The sequence below is a fragment of the Rutidosis leptorrhynchoides genome, chromosome 3 (assembly GCF_046630445.1).
Source record: "Rutidosis leptorrhynchoides isolate AG116_Rl617_1_P2 chromosome 3, CSIRO_AGI_Rlap_v1, whole genome shotgun sequence".
NCBI lineage: Eukaryota > Viridiplantae > Streptophyta > Magnoliopsida > Asterales > Asteraceae > Rutidosis > Rutidosis leptorrhynchoides.
Genome location: NC_092335.1, coordinates 655,463,881 through 655,481,256, shown reverse-complemented (window position 1 = coordinate 655,481,256; position 17,376 = coordinate 655,463,881). Strand labels below are relative to the sequence as shown.

General features: G+C 33.5%; 1 protein-coding gene across 1 annotated transcript; it reads right to left on the bottom strand.

Annotated features, from left to right (window-relative positions):
• Positions 1-1,274: 1,274 nt before the first annotated feature.
• On the bottom strand, positions 1,275-1,781 carry LOC139902509 (uncharacterized mitochondrial protein AtMg01250-like). The gene has a single exon (XM_071885123.1). It carries the CDS (start codon positions 1,779-1,781, stop codon positions 1,275-1,277), a length of 507 nt encoding a protein of 168 aa, XP_071741224.1.
• Between the last annotated feature and the right edge of the window lie 15,595 nt (positions 1,782-17,376).

The window sequence follows — 17,376 nt, the reverse complement described above, 5'->3', positions numbered from 1 at the left end:
AGGTTACTAACGAGGACAGCTGACTTAATAAACTTAAAACATCAAAATATATTAAAAGTGTTGTAAATATATTTTGAACATACTTTGATATATATGTATATATTGTTATAGGTTCGTGAATCAACCAGTGGCCAAGTCTTACTTCCCGACGAAGTAAAAATCTGTGAAAATGAGTTATAGTCCCACTTTTAAAATCTAATATTTTTGGGATGAGAATACATGCAGGTTTTATAAATGATTTACAAAATAGACACAAGTACGTGAAACTACATTCTATGGTTGAATTATCGAAATCGAATATGCCCCTTTTTATTAAGTCTGGTAATCTAAGAATTAGGGAACAGACACCCTAATTGACGTGAATCCTAAAGATAGATCTATTGGGCCTAACAAACCCCATCCAAAGTACCGGATGCTTTAGTACTTCGAAATTTATATCATATCCGAAGGGTGTCCCGGAATGATGGGGATATTCTTATATATGCATCTTGTTAATGTCGGTTACCAGGTGTTCACCATATGAATGATTTTTATCTCTATGTATGGGATGTGTATTGAAATATGAAATCTTGTGGTCTATTATTATGATTTGATATATATAGGTTAAACCTATAACTCACCAACATTTTTGTTGACATTTTAAGCATGTTTATTCTCAGGTGATTATTAAGATCTTCCGCAGTCGCATACTTAAATAAGGACGAGATTTGGAGTCCATGCTTGTATGATATTGTGTAAAAACTGCATTCAAGAAACTTATTTTGTTGTAACATATTTGTATTGTAAACCATTATGTAATGGTCGTGTGTAAACAGGATATTTTAGATTATCATTATTTGATAATCTACGTAAAGCTTTTTAAACCTTTATTGATGAAATAAAGGTTATGGTTTGTTTTAAAATGAATGCAGTTTTTGAAAAACGTCTCATATAGAGGTCAAAACCTCGCAACGAAATCAATTAATATGGAACGTTTTTAATCAATAAGAACGGGACATTTCAGCAACATCTAACCTACCATTTTCACGAGGCATAAGGCAAGTATCCCATTTGATCCATGCCATTTTTGAGACATCGGAAGACCCGCCCCAAAAAAACCGACGCCTCAAACCCTCAAGTTTTTCAATTACACAAGACGGGGAAAGGTAAAGCAAAAAAAAAATAGAGAGGTACCTAGATAATACCGATTTAATTAATGTAAACCTACCACCATACGAAAGGGATCTACCTTTCCAATTCGCGAGCCGCTTACCAAACTTTTCGAACACCGGGTCTCATGATTTTGAAAGTTTCATCGACGAACCAAGTGGAAGGCCTAGGTATGTAATAGGAAGTGTACCTGCTACGCACCCGAGCCAAGCCGCCATATTTTTCGTTTCTACTTTCGAGACCCCGAGCCCATAAACACAGCTTTTATGAAAGTTGATTTTTAAACCCGATGTAGATTCAAAGCACTTAAGAATTTTAGTAAGATTTTGCGCATTACGTCTATTCCATTCACCAAAAAATAAGGTGTCATCCACATATTGTAAGTGAGTTACATGTAGATCCCCCCGGCCGATTGGGATCCCTGAGAATCGATTATGAAGAACCGCTGATTTAGTAAGATGATTCAAAACTTCGGCAACCATCATAAAAAGATAAGGGGAGAGGGGATCCCCTTGCCTCACACCTTTCTGAAGGGCAAATTCTTTAGTTGGAGATCCTTTTACCAAAATCGAAATGGACGTGGACGAAAGGCATGCAAAGATCCATTGTCTCCACCGAAGACCGAAACCCATTTATTCCATAATCTCCATAAGAAAGTCTCAACTAATACTGTCAAATGCCTTCTCAAAGTCGACCTTAAATAAGAAACCTTTTCTTTTGGTTACCTTTATGTCATGAAGAACTTCATCACAAATAACACACCATCAACAATGTAACGATTTTTAATGTATGCACTTTGTTCAAAACCGATGACTTAAGATACGACCCTTTGTAGTTTTTTGGTCAATACTTTTGATATAATTTTATATAGGCTCCCAATTAAACTGATTAGACGGTAATCACCAAATAATTGTGGGTCATTCTTTTTCGTGATTAATGATACAAAAGAAGAATTACACCCTTTAGAAATTTTGCCAACCTCCCAAAAATGAGTGAAAACCGTGAGGAGGTCATCTTTGACAACGTCCCAATATTTTGAAAAAAATTTCATGTTGAAACCGTCAGGTCCCGGAGTCTTTTCTCCACCACATTCTAATATAGCATCATGAATTTCGGATAGTGTGAAAGGTTTTTCGAGGATGGAAGCCTCGTCGTCATCAAGTGTTTTACACAATGGTCCACGCAATTTGAAAGTACGTGAGTTGTTATTACTAAAATGATTTTTAAAATAATTAAAGGCCACCAATTTGATGTCATATGGGTTCTCAATCCATAAACCGTTAGAATTAATACCCCTTATGGTGTTTTTGTTTTACCTCCTTTTGACACACGAGTGAAAAAAATTTCTATTTTCGTCTCCATCGGTTATCCATTTAATCTTCGCCTTCTGTTTCAATATATCGGCTTTTTCTTTATCTTTTTGGAACCACTTTTTTCGATTCTAACCAAGAAGCAATTTCAGCGTCCGAGAGATCACGAGTGCCAATGACGTTTTCCCACTCGGAAATTTCCTTGTGAAGGGAGTCAATTTCTGCATTTAGACTATTATAATTTTGATTACCTTTTTCTTTTAACACAACTTTGACGTTCTTTAACTTATCACGAAAATCGCAGTCGACCCTTGGGTTCTGAATGGTAACATCCCAAGCATTCATAATCAAGTCATTATTTTTACCTTCTTCGAACCAGTTGTTGATATCCGTGTTGGTTTCGGTCCGAAGTTATTATTGGAGTCTTTCAAAACAATGGAACAATGGCCGGAGTAGTCCCTATCAAGAGTACAAGCGGTAATTCCATCCCATAATGCATAACACGATTCCGAAACCAAAACCTATCTAGTTTACTATATTTTAACCAGTCGTCACTAATCCTAGTAAACTTCATACCACCCAATGGAACTTTGATGAGATTTGCGTTGTCGATGAAATCATTGAACATCTTTGCTCTGTTTTCAATGAATTCACAATTTTTTCTTTTCGATCTTCGTCTAACTTCATTAAAATCGCCACAAATAACCCAATCATCAAAATCCACCTGCATAATAATGTTATCAAGACTTTCCTAAAATTTTTGTTTTAAGTTATCACTATGTGGCCCATAAACGTTTAATATAATAGAATCCCCCGTTTTGCCCGCCCACCGACCACGTATTCCCAAGAAAAATTCTCTTTCAACTGCCCCAAAATACAAAATCTAGAAGGGTCCCATATTAAAATTAACCACACCCGAAAGGCCCACCGATGGTTTAAAGATATATTCAAAATTTTTGTTACCCCATAACAATTCAATCGTAAAATAAATAGCACGTTTTCTTTTTGATTCTTGAATAGCGAAAATATTCGGATTATGAAAACGAATTAATTTTTTTATCCAATTAAATTTTTCTTTTTCAAGTTTCCCGAGTCCACGTACATTTAGAGATATTATCTTCATTTTAAACAAATTAAATGAGAAAACGAAAAAGGAAGAAGTTACTTCCCTGATTCGGGTCCGATCCACTCAAGGCCAATGTCCGAGCCGAACTCTTTTAAACCTGAGCTACAATTTGATAATGATTGATCATTGCTTGATGTAAAATTGCATGGAACTTTGACCTTTGAAGCTTTATTATCTTTCTCTGATTTCTTAGAAGCACACTTACAGGTGCATGCCTTCGCATCACTATGATTACATGGTATATCAGTAGGCTGTTTCGGCAATGAGGGAGCACTTGCAACGTTAGTAACGGTTGGGTTGGGTGGCACATTATCATTTTCCTTGACATTATTTATGATCTCGTTTTCACTTCCTTTGTTACGATGCACCGGGATCCACTTATCTATTTCATGTGTGTACCGTGGAGTTGGTAGGAAACCCGAAGGACAATCCACATCGAATTGTCCCGCAAAATTAGATTCAGGAGTGTAATAATTGACATTTGTGGTTTTAGGAATATCAGTAGTTACATTTTCAACATAAGGCACGTAGGGGATATCCGGTGTGAAGATGGGAATGGGAAGAGGCCCGTCTTGAAGAATAGGCCCATTAGCAGAATTGTTGGGCTGCCCATTAGGACTGTTAACAGCGTTTTTCGAGACCTTAGTATCAGGTAATTGGGCCAAATCGATTTGTTCTATCACATAGTTATTCTTTTCTGCTTCCTTTTTTGAAGATACAACATCCAGATCACCTAATTGGGCTGGCCCATCAACTATATTATCCACCATATTTTCGGTCATTCCATCAGTGACTTTTGTTTGATTAGCCGTATTAGCTTCATCAATATCATCTTCATGTACAGGAAAATCGATATTATTAACAGAAGATGCTCCCTTCATTTTATCAACATTTTGACCATCAAAGGAACATTCAGGCACCCAACACTTTGAGTTGTTATTCCCCGGTTCGACCCTATTAGAATCTAGGTTCAGATTATGTCCATAAAAATCATCAGAAAATTCAGACTTAGCTTCATATTCTATGTTTGCAAATTCATCATTGTTACCCGGTATCTCTGAATCCGATATCGCCTGACTTCCATCACTCTCCTCATGTTTTGGATTTACATTAACATTGAAAATTCCATTAGTTTCTTCCATTACATAAGCAAAGAAAATGGAGCTATCCGATGTAACACGCACAATGTCATGTACCAAATGTGCATCACGAAGTTTAACTAATACTTTTTCCACAACAAGATTATGATTACCTTTTAAGGAACAATTTGAAAAGTCTAAAGGTTCTCCCCACCACTTTGCTATAGACCTAAAGGTGTTTTCGTTCCAAAACTGGACGGGGATACCCATGATATTTAGCCACGTAATTCGACCTTGATATGAATGATGTTCGTTCCATTTACGAATTTCGATCATTCATTTATGGATATAGTGGTTTTTGGCATTAAGAATAGATGAAGCTTGATCCTCGGACTCGAAAATGAACATAACTTCTATCCCCCCAAGGTACTTAACCTGAACGTTATCCAAGTTCTCCATTTCACACAAAAATAAGATATGTTCAAGGTATTCAAGTTTAAGGATAGTACCAATAATAGCTTTACTAAGGAGTTCATTGTCGATATGTTTATCCTCAACAGAAATTTCTCTAAATTTACCATTGCAATCCCAACGATTAAACCACCCTATGCTAGTCAATTCTTTCGTAATATCACTAGTGTAACCATCCATGTTACCAACAACTTTTATTAAACTTACGACCATCAGTGAAACCTTTATTAGGAATAGTATGGTGAGTGGGGATAGATGATGACACAGGTTTAGTAGAAGAGGTTTGTTTGGGTTTATTATTAGAGACAGAAGCATTACGATCAAAGGCTTTATAAGCCTTTAGCCACCCATTACCAATATAAATAGAGTTTAAACGTTTGAGCAGGAAATTTAGATCAGTAATATCAAAAAATTTAACAAAATCAAATTTACAACCATTCCTTAACCTTTTCGTGAAGGGTATGAAAATGGCGTGCACCTGTCCGTATTTGCTAATGAAGCATCGAAGGTCTATTTTGTTCCACGAATCTGGGAAACTGAATATTATAATCGACGTGATTGGCTTTGATACATGATCAGGTTTTAGGGTAGAGGGCTCATGTTCACGCATTCTAGGTTGTTGGTTAAGAGGGATATTGTTGGCCGGGAAAGGTGGCTGCACCGTTAGGGTTTGTAGGTTTGATTCCACTATTAGGGTTTGGAGGTTTTTCTGAACGATTAGGATTAGGGTTAGCGGATGGCCTCCATTGTTGCTTGTAAACCGCTTTCTGTGGATTAGGGTTTCCAAAATGATGGATTAGATTTCTTGCGATCGAGTAGGTTTTTGAAAGTTTAGGGTTACCTTTTAGCCTCCTATCCACCAAATTCCATCCATCGTCGACAGTGGGTTCAGGTAGGGACTGTGGGGGATTATGGATACTGTTGGGGTGGTGTTGTCGAGACGGTTGTACTGGTGGTGGATGAAAACGACGACGGCGGAGTGAACGGTGAGGTTGGGAGGGAGAAACAGCTAGCCATAGTTGTAATTGATAAAAAGGAAAAGCTAAATCGAATCAAGTTGTAGTTAGATTGAGTGAAAAAATTGCCTGATTATTGATTTGGTTTAGGTTGAAGATGACGAGGTGTATCAAAAGTCTATGCGGCTTATAGTATAATATCATTCTATATAAAGGTATATATAAGATTTTTAAAATGCAAAATAATCATGTTTTACAAAATCATAATGGCCTTTCATTTCTTGTTAGTAGCATTGTGGTGTACGTGGGGACCTTCAAGACTTCAACTTAAGTTAAACAGGTTGATCGGTACATAGATGATTGATCAAGAATATATTTTTTGATGTGTCTATTTTCACCTAGTTAAAAAGACCTTTTTCATAATTAAAATGAATAAATAATTAATAGCTAACCTTTTTTGGTTTAAGTACCAAAATATTATTGTTACTAATATTAGTAAAAGTTTTCAAGTATATATAATAAAACTGTACTATACTACTCATGTAGTAATTACTAATAATCTAATAACGTTATAATGAAGGAAACGTAAATGGATAGTACGTTTCGTGTGCGTAATAATTTAAGGGAAATTAATATCACGTTTAATGTTAGGTATATTGATGGCCGTTTAATACCATATCATGACATTATTGCCAATAAAAACATTTGTCAAGAGAAATACAATAATTGCAGTTACTTTTTCATAACTTCAACAGGTTTATTAGTTAGCTTGAATGAGATATGAAGCCTGAGTAGCGATGACAATAGATAATTTATTTATAAATATTCATCCAATCTAATTCATTTATAATGAACATGGATAATTCAAATAGACAATAATTTATATGAATATTGAATAATTTTTATTTTTATTTTTATTTTTTAAACATATTTGGATCACATATTTGGATCGGATATGAATGATAATTTATCATCAATAGATATATATCCATTTTTATTAGAAATACATCGACATATATATATATATATATATATATATATATATATATATATATATATATATATATATATATATATATATATATATATATATATATATGCATATACGTGTAGAGACAAATGTGTCAAGTTTAGTACACAGATTAAAGATACACATAGAAGTACAAGACACATATGTGCTAGATATATTTAAGTGGCAAGACTACTCTATCGCTAGAGTAGTGACTAAATATACTTTCATATGGAGTATGAAAAGAAGTTAACACTTAGGCTACTCCCTATCGTAACTAAACTATTCATCCTCTTAACCTTCTACATCAGCGCCACATCAACACCAATATCCTATAACTAACTCATAACTAAACACTCCATATCATGGCTAAAACAATACTCCTCTTAATATACAACGTACAAACAATAAAGCATCAAGTTCAACAATAAAAAGCACTGAGACCCGCAATTCCTATAACTCATCCGTTAAATCTATGGTGAAAGCGGGTAACTAACGCGGGTAACTAAGTGGTGCCTATGGTTAGTTACGGATAATGAGCTGGTAATGAGCGGGTAACTAACCATAGGGGGTGGTCTTACTATTTTACGCAGTAAACAAAAGAGAGAGATATATCACATTATAATATTAATATTTGATATTAAGTATTATAGATTTATGAGAGTACGTGTAAATGAAAGACTTCTAAGTACATAGAGATAGTACACAACTTAAAGTAAAGGATTTAATGAGTACTTAGTGAATAGTACATGCCAAGAAGCATAGAGTACAAGTCTATGAAGCATGAGTTCTTCAAATATCAAGGTCACTAACGTGTTATTTACGAAAACTGAGATGTATGCTATGTATATGTTTTATTTGCTTAAAATGATGCATTATAATTATTAAAGATGTATATATGCATTCATGATCATTTTTAGAGCATGCAGTTGATGTATATGTATTATTTTTGATTAATGTGTGCCGATCGGTACTTTACGAAAGTATACAGTTTACACGTGTTAGCGTCAGGCTTCACGTTATTCAGAGAACGGGATCCATATCTTTAAGATTTGATCCAAATACAGAGAAATGATTACGGTTCGGTTACACATTAATACAGAGATCTCGGTATGCATTTTTATAAAAAGAGTATTGTCATGACATTATGTATGTGGTTATTTTTATAGCAAAACGCACGTGCTCACTAAGCTTTAGCTTACAGTTACTACATATATATCAGGTATAAATATTCGCTGACTTAAGTCGAAGAGATGTCTTAAGGACAAGAAGGAAGTGTAGAAATTATATATTTTTAGAGATTATTGTATAAAAAAATTATAATTTTTATGCTTCCGCCGTAAACAATTTAGATGTACACTTAGAAATAGATCCTAAAAGGATGGGCGTTACAAGTTTAAAATGGGTATGTATGATATTATTCTTTTAAGTAAGTATATATGATATGTAAATTGTTTAAAATGGATATATATGATACTATCTTCTTTAGGTAGGTAAATATGTGATTTTAAAAATTAAGAGGGGTATACACGATAAAAACTCAATTTTTTTTAGCGAAAACTTATTACTGTATTCTTTTTGCACTTTTAATCTCAATAATTTACTTTTATCTCGTAAATGGTCGCTCAATAACTTAACTAGACGAAAATTCCCTTTATAGATTTAGGGATGATGTTTAAGGTGTTTTAGTCAATTTAGGTGTATCAGAGAACATAGATAAGATAAAGTTAAACATTTTGGATTGACATGAAAAAAGTTATTTGTGTATATTACATCAACAATTCACGAAATTTACTCCGAATATATTAAACTCGATCTCAACCACAACAATAGAAATTCAAATCTACTAAACCTCCAGTAGATCTAGGTGTGTCATTGAACTTAAAGAAATCTCCTAACCCTAAAGTTATTGTTGTTAAACCTGAGATGGACAAGCTGGATTGATGAGTTTGAACAAGTTCATAACAAGAAGGGCAAGGGTGTTGTAACTGTAAGGATTATATGACCCATACAATAAGATTAATCACTGAGATTAATCACTCACTTCGACAAACGAAAGACAATAAAACAAGAAAATTATAGAACACGAGATTTAACGTGGTTATATGTAATCGAATGTCGATTACTTTAATCCACGGACCAACCAGAAAGATTTTATTGATATAATTCGTAGATACAAATGAGGGTTACATTAGGATGCTTTATATAGGCCAAAACACCTTGGTGAACAAGAAAAACATAAATTTGGAAACTTCTCGCCAGACGAAGCCGCGCCGCGCCACCTTGAGCCGCATCGCGCCTCAAAGGCTAATCTCTAGACAGTCGTTTTCCAAAACTGATGCTCTGTTTCACGTAGTGGGCCGTGTCGCGCCTTCCAAAGCCGCGGCGCGCCTCCCCTGTTCGCCCGACTCCTTTGTTTTGATATCCTTCACATCCAACAATCTCTCACTTGAAGATAGTCAAAACCATGACTCACATTTTGTCAACCCATCATACCAAACTAACCAAGATCGCCAAAGCATCCTTTACCGCCAAACTCCAGTTGGGACACGCACCCTCCTATCACATACGTCGGATAAGCAGACTTTCGATACAAGGTCTTCAACACTTCTTGTTAGAATCGAATCATCATCTCTCTATCTCCTAGTCGGTCATCACCTTCTCATTAGTTCATGAGAAGACCCGTTGAAGCTATGAAACTTCAACTTGTCCATTGACACCACCTTAGTAAACATATCCGCGGGATTCTTCATACCAAGGACTTTCTCCAATGTCAAAGTACCATCTTCAATACGTTCTTGAATAAAATGATACCTCAAATCAATGTGTTTCGTGCGATTATGAAACAACGGATTCTTCGCGAGATTGATTGCACTTTGGTTGTCACAATATAAGACGCAATTGTCTTGTCTTTTACCCAACTCACACAAGAAGTTCTTCAACCAAACAAGCTCTTTATAAGCTTCTGCAATAGCCATATATTCGGCCTCGGTGATCGACAAAGCAACACTCCATTGTAGTCTAGACATCCAACTAACCGCCGTCTTACCAACCATGAACACATATCCAGTAGTACTCTTACCTGAATCACCAAATCCACCCAAATTTGCATCCGCATAACCTCTAAGTACAACATTGCTTTTTGTAAGTAACTAGAGGGGGTGAATAGTTACTTAATACGTTTTTAACACTTTTTCGATTAATCACCAAATTTGATTAACTTTGATCAACCGATTCAACTCAAACTTGATGTTTGTGGTGTATATGTTCAAAATGATAAATGAAGTAATGTAAAGAACATAGACACACGGATTTATAGTGGTTCGGGTGGATGTTAACTAATCCACCTTAATCCACTCCTCGATTACACTAATCGGGATTTGTTGCTTCACTAAGCACTTTTTTCCAAACCCGGTGGAGATCCGATTTACAAGTCTTCAACTTCTTTGGTAGATAACAAACCTAATCTTTCTATCCCTTTGAAAGACCAACTCCAACCTAGATCAACTTGTCTTCACCTTGGACAAGTATTAATTTCCAAATAAGATTTATCAACTTCCTAAGTCCCTTTAAGGAATTAGATCACTAAGCTAGCCTATACTTCTACTTATTAAAGTTACAAGACTTATACACTTTGTAATGATGATCCTAAGACAATACTAGGACATACATTACACTAAGTAAACTCACAAGATTAATGATTTTGATAAGTAAGTTTACAACAACCAAATTCTATATCTATAAGATTATAGAATCTTCTCTTTCTTGCTCACATTTGAGTAGTAGTTAGAGCCCTTGTGATCTCTGGAAATAAGCCTTTGAAATATGCAAGAGGGTCTGCTTCAAATGCTCTTTAATGTTTGCCTTTTATAGTGAGATTCAAAAAGTAGCCGTTGACACACGGTTGCCAGCACGGTCTACCGTGGTTCGACCGTGCGTGCTCCAGTCCAAATTTAGTATCTGTTGTATAGCCGTTTGACTCGAATTTGAACACCACATTTTGGCACCTTTACTCCTTCTAGCATCTGCAAAAGAAACCAAACATCCTATGCAAGTACTATATGCATTAAGTGTGTGAGATTTGGTCTTATTGTGTGAAAATGACTTAACATTCCAAAAGTGGTAAACCCAATATTCTTGGAGGAGTGTCTTGATTGATATTTAGGGAAATCTCAGTTTGGTCAATACTTAGTTAGTCACATTAATACCTTTGGTTCAATTCTAAAGACTAGTCACTATGTCATTAACTTCCTAGTTTCAATTAATCACAAGTCATGTTCCATTTCAGTTTAGGTAGTGATTAATTGAATGATGTCTTTCTAAGATGATCATTATTGTAATGACCCGGAAATTTCCGACCAAATTTAAACTTTAAACTTTATATGTTTCCGACACGATAAGCAAAATTTATAATATTGAGTCTCGAGAGTTTGAAATTATATTTAGGTAATCAATTACCATTTGATCGTGCCCAACGATTCACGAACAATTGATTTTAATTAGATATGTAAATATAATATATATATATATATATATATATATATATATATATATATATATATATATATATATATATATATATATATATGAATACGAGTTCTATACATACTTAATACCATATGTATATTGTAAGCTAAATAAATATAAATAAATATGAACTATTCAAATATGTTATTATTTATTGTGTAAATATTAAGTATTACATGATTAATAATATGTAACACTTATATATTAAGTTTAATAACAAATAAAATACAGTTGTATTAGTAATACTATCATTACATCATTAATATTATCAATATTAATATTAATATTCTTAATATTATCAGTATTATTTTAATTAAAAGATTATAATTATTAAAATAAAGAATTTTAAATGATTAAAATTATAATTATTAATAATACAATTATTAATAATATTATTACATTTTATTATAATAATAGTTAGTATTGTAATTATTATAAAAGTATTTATTATCATTATTATTATTATCATTTTATTTAGTCATTTTATTGAAATATTACTATATTTAATAATTTATATTGATATTAATTATTATTATAAAAATCTTATAAAACCAGATATATACGCGTGTATATATATATATATATATCTTCATCTGTTTCTTCTACTTTGTATTATTTTGAATTCCTGCCCTCCGTAATTAGTTATTAACAATTAACTTCACTATCAAACTGTATCTGTTTTAGTTTTATGTATTTGACCACATTAGGAAACGAATCTCACGAATCAGATATTTATATTTATTCTGTATTCCTGTTTGCTCGTGACTAATGTCGAGCCAGCTCACCATTAAACAGGAGATCATCTTCTGCTATTTAAGAATCCAATCAACTAATTTTTTTTCATTATCGATCACCATTATCAATTATAACAGCTTTCAACTTCCATTATTTACGAAATTAAAAAAAAAAAATAACAGAAGGGAAAAACACGGTGGTTCCCTGTTCGTGAGTTAAAATTCAAAAGGATCGGTTTTTTAAACAAATTCAAAAAGTGTTAATGCAAAGATGTTAGGAATAATATAACCGAACTGTGTGTAGGTTTTTAAAACCTAACTCGCGAAATCAGTGACTAATTTTAGAGTCAAAGTTTTGATTTAAAAGGTCAACGAATCTGTTCTTGTTAAAATTCGAAATCGTTATAATGTTTTATAATCAATTGATGATTAAGAAAGTTTGTAGGAGAGATTTAAAGTCTTTATTGTGTTATACATATCGACTGAAACGTACTAAAAATCAAAAATGGATTTAAGCATCATCGTGTTCTTCAGGAAGATTTTTTTCAGCTTTTATTTATTTATTTAATTAATTATTTTTATTGTTACAAACATAAAAATTTAATTCTTTTCGGTTTAGTGTTTTCAAATATATCACATATATTGGTTGATGATTGAAATCGATTCCCTGGTTAATTCGATTGTTTCTGGGTTAGGAGAAGAAGGGAAGACAGTTTGATATGAGTTATAAAAATTAAAGTGGGTTTTAAATCAGAAACTGGGCAATAGCCCGATGGTTTAGAGTGTTAGGGGTATCCGAGTGGTCGTGACTTCGAGTCCCGTTTGGAGCATTTTTTTTACAACAAACTTCTAAAGGGTATATTTTCATTACTTTTATTTCAATTATTATTATTACTAATATTATGATTATTATTATTATTATTATTATTACACTTAGTATAATTGTTAATATTAGTATTAACATGAAGTATTAGAATCATTATTATTATTAGTATTATTATCATTAAGTATTATGAACAATAGTTATTACTATTATTATTACTAATAAAAGTACTAATTACCGTTTATTATTATTATTATTATATTATTATTATTATTATCATTTTTATTAAAAACTATTATTTTTATTAAAAGTAACATTTTTATTATTATTATCATTATATTATTATTATTATTATAACTATTATTTTAAAACAAGTAATATTATGTAAAAATATACTCAATACGTACAAAATAACTATATTAATAATTTAATGAAACATATAAGCAATAAAATAATATCACTAATGAATACATATATAATTTGTTCGATTATAATTATATGTGTTAATATATATAATATTGATATAGGTTCGTGAATCCGAGGCCAACCTTAAACTTGATCAATGATGTTATATGTATTTTTACTACAAAATACAGTATGGTGAGTATATAGTCCCCTTTTAAACTCTAAATATTTTGGGCTGAGAATACATGCGCTGTTTCTATAAAAGATTTACGTTATGGACACAAGTGATCAAAAATAAATTCTACGTTGAGTTGTACCATGGCATATCTCTTTATACTTGGTAGCTAATATTTACGTGAGGAGCGTAAACGCGAATCCTGTTGATAGATCTATCGGGCCTGACAACCCCAACCGGGCTGGACGACCAGTTTTAAACGGTTGCACAGTACTTCGTTTCGTTACTACACTTGGTACGGTGTAGGGTTTATTTAAGAATATGCTGCTGTGACTTAAATGTTAAGTATGGTTACCAAGTGCTCAACGACTTTTCCATACACTTGCGAGTGTATTATGTATGTATATGAAATCTTGAGGTCCAAAGTTATAACGCTGCTAGCATCAAACCTATATCTCACCAACTTTATGTTGACGTTTTAAAGCATGTTATTCTCAGGTACGAATTAAGTCTTCCGCTGTGCATTTGCTCATGTTAAGGACAATACTTGGAGTCGATCATCGCAAAGGAACCAAATGTTGATGACTTCGTCCGGAGGGATTAGGACAGGTCATCACAGGTGGTATCAGAGCGGTGGTCTTAGCGAACCAGGCCTTGCATTAGTGTGTCTGACTAGTAGTTGTTAGGATACATTAGTGAGTCTGGACTTTGACCGTGCCTACATGTCAAAAAGTTTTGCTTATCATTTCTAGTCGGAAACCATCTGCTTATCATCCTTAGGTAATTGCCTGCTTATCATTCATAAGTCTAGACACGTCTTACTGCAGTTACTGCATCGATAGTGTATAGACAAAATTCATATCTTAGCGTATCTGATAATTCCTATCTTAGCGCATCTGTAGATTTGCCTGACATATGCCGTAAATTCCTCCGTAGCCTACAAAATCTTTAGTACTATATACATAGATATTCTATGAAGTTAGAATATCATCCTATATTCGAAAATCATTTCACGACGAAGATCCTTTCCACCCACCGAATTGCTCTTTTGTCGATGAACCTGAAGCGCTTACCGGCGAACCTGTTTGAGAAACCATTTTCTCTCCCCTTTTCCGAGTACCTCGTCACGAATACATATTTCATCTGCTCGCTCCAACCGCCAATCATCCAGATGTACTAGCAAAAGTTAACGAACTTCGTGCTCGCGTGACGGCTTTGGAGAACATGATGCGAAGGTTGCAAACACCAGCAGCAGCACCAGCAGCATAATTCGTATCACCATCATCAATGCCAACAGTACCCTCATCACCCTCAACCACAACCGCGTCGTAAACCGCAACATTACAATCTGTACCTCGGATATCAACATCACACGCCTCAATATTACCATCTGTACTTTGAGTATGATCTTCGTTCTACATATCGTTCTACATCGATTATCTTCACTTTACGTATCATCCTACCTCATTTATCTTCGCTCGACATGACAATTATGTAATCTCTAATGCTTTAGAGATTATGTAATCTAGTATTAACGATAAACCAAATGAGTTTAATATCTTATTGACTCATTAAATCTATGATTACATCTGAAGAAAATATATATGCAAGTATATTTTCATAAGGATTGTAATTTAAAAATCCTTTCGTACAAACTGTTGATGATGAAAAATATTTTAACGGGTAGGTAGTACCCGAGGAATATTTAGATTTCACATTAACAAGTTACATTGTACATTCTTCGAATCTGATTCAACGGTCATCTATTATCCTATTTACAACCACCGATATACGTATCCATTCACCATAGAATAACCTTTTCCATTTAAATTTCATATTTGGATTTTGACCTATCAGAATCCAACAAGTGGCATAATGAAGAAAACATTGGACAAAATAAAATTTGTTAGAAACAAACGAATTAACTAATTGAAATCTTGTTAAGAATCCACGCTAACTGTTCCAGCTAACTGTTCCTAGCTAACTGATTACATTTTATTTATCGCAATTTAATTATCGCAATTCTATTTATCGTCATTTAATTTCTGTTATTTACTTTACGCATTTAATTTATCGTCATTTAATTTCTGTTATTTATTTTTACGCACTTTAAATATCGGGACACGTATACAAGGTTTTGACATATCATATCGACGCATCTATATATATTATTTGGAATAACCATAGACACTCTATATGCAGTAATGCGGGAGTTAGCTATACAGGGTTGAGGTTGATTCTCAAATAATATATATACTTTGAGTTGTGATCGAGTCTGAGACATGTACACGGGTCACGATACGTATTAATTAATTCGAATATTATAAATTAAATTATATATGAATTATTGTACTGTTAACTGTGGACTATCGATTGGGACTATCAACATTGGACAATTAAAAAAATGAATTAAAATGTTGATTATAACATATGAAACTAAACAATTCTTCAAGTTTGCCACTTGATTTCATCCTAAACCTCATTTGTACTTCGACAATTATACTCCGCATTCAAATCTTTCATGATTTTTGGAAACACCTCGATCGGGAAGATGAACCAGCTGCACTTCATCTACGGAGGAAAAGATTTATGCATCTGAAAAACTCTCGAACCTAAATTCCTAGTTTAACACGTACCCGTGTTGAATCCTTTACCATTCATTAGCAAAAACAACCTTACGATTCCTTTTCAAAGTCACCAATTTTGTCACAGCTTCAGCAAGTTAACCTCGATTTCTCAGCAAGACTAGTCTTATTATAACCTCGACATATACGTTATCCTTTCGCCATCGTTACCGGAGAACCTTTCATATTCTGCGACATCATCAACAAATGTACCAGCAGCTCGTTATCTCTTTGGCGGAACCCGCAATCAGTATTTTGAAAATTCGCAGAACCTCTCCAGTTATACTTATAACATCTATCCCTAAGAATTTCATATTCCGAATGTGAAGTTTCTGAAAAACACCCTGAACTATGAAGTAGTTCTTGAAATGCTGATGAAGCAGCAAAAACTGTAAATGAATTTAGCAGTCAAATGTTGACGATAAAGTATAATGTATTGATAAAGCTCAGAAAAAAAGGAGGTTTGGAACTGGAAAACGGATTGAGCAAAGTATGAAGGAAGGTGTGGATAAATTACAAGAACTGAATCCGCTTTCAAAGAATCCAAACGATTCAGTGCCTGCTGAAACTGTTAGTAAGAACCCTACTCCTTATTCTAAACCTTTCCAGATGATATTCATCATCATCATCTTATCGTAGATATTATAAGATATCTTCATATCTTCCGTTATACATATTCTCCATATTTCTGGAGATATTTTCACAACTATTCTTATCTGGGATCATTTATCTCTCCGTAACATCTGCGTTACAACATAAAAGAAATTGTGATAGTTTCTAAGTTCTACAACCTTCGAGTTTAAAATGGGAATGTTCTGAAGCAGTGTTGGAAACTGATGCATGAATTAGTATAATATAATGAAACTTGATCAACTTCATTATATTACAGTAAGTCATGTTGAGTTTCTAGTGGAATGTGATGATTCACAGTACCATCATCATGTGCCATGTTACACGGCTCTTACATTCTATCCAATCTCCAAACATA

Coding starts and splice junctions, on each gene's coding strand:
- LOC139902509 (XM_071885123.1), bottom strand. CDS start 1,781: ATGGGTTTCGGTCTTCGGTGGAGACAATGGATCTTTGCATGCCTTTCG.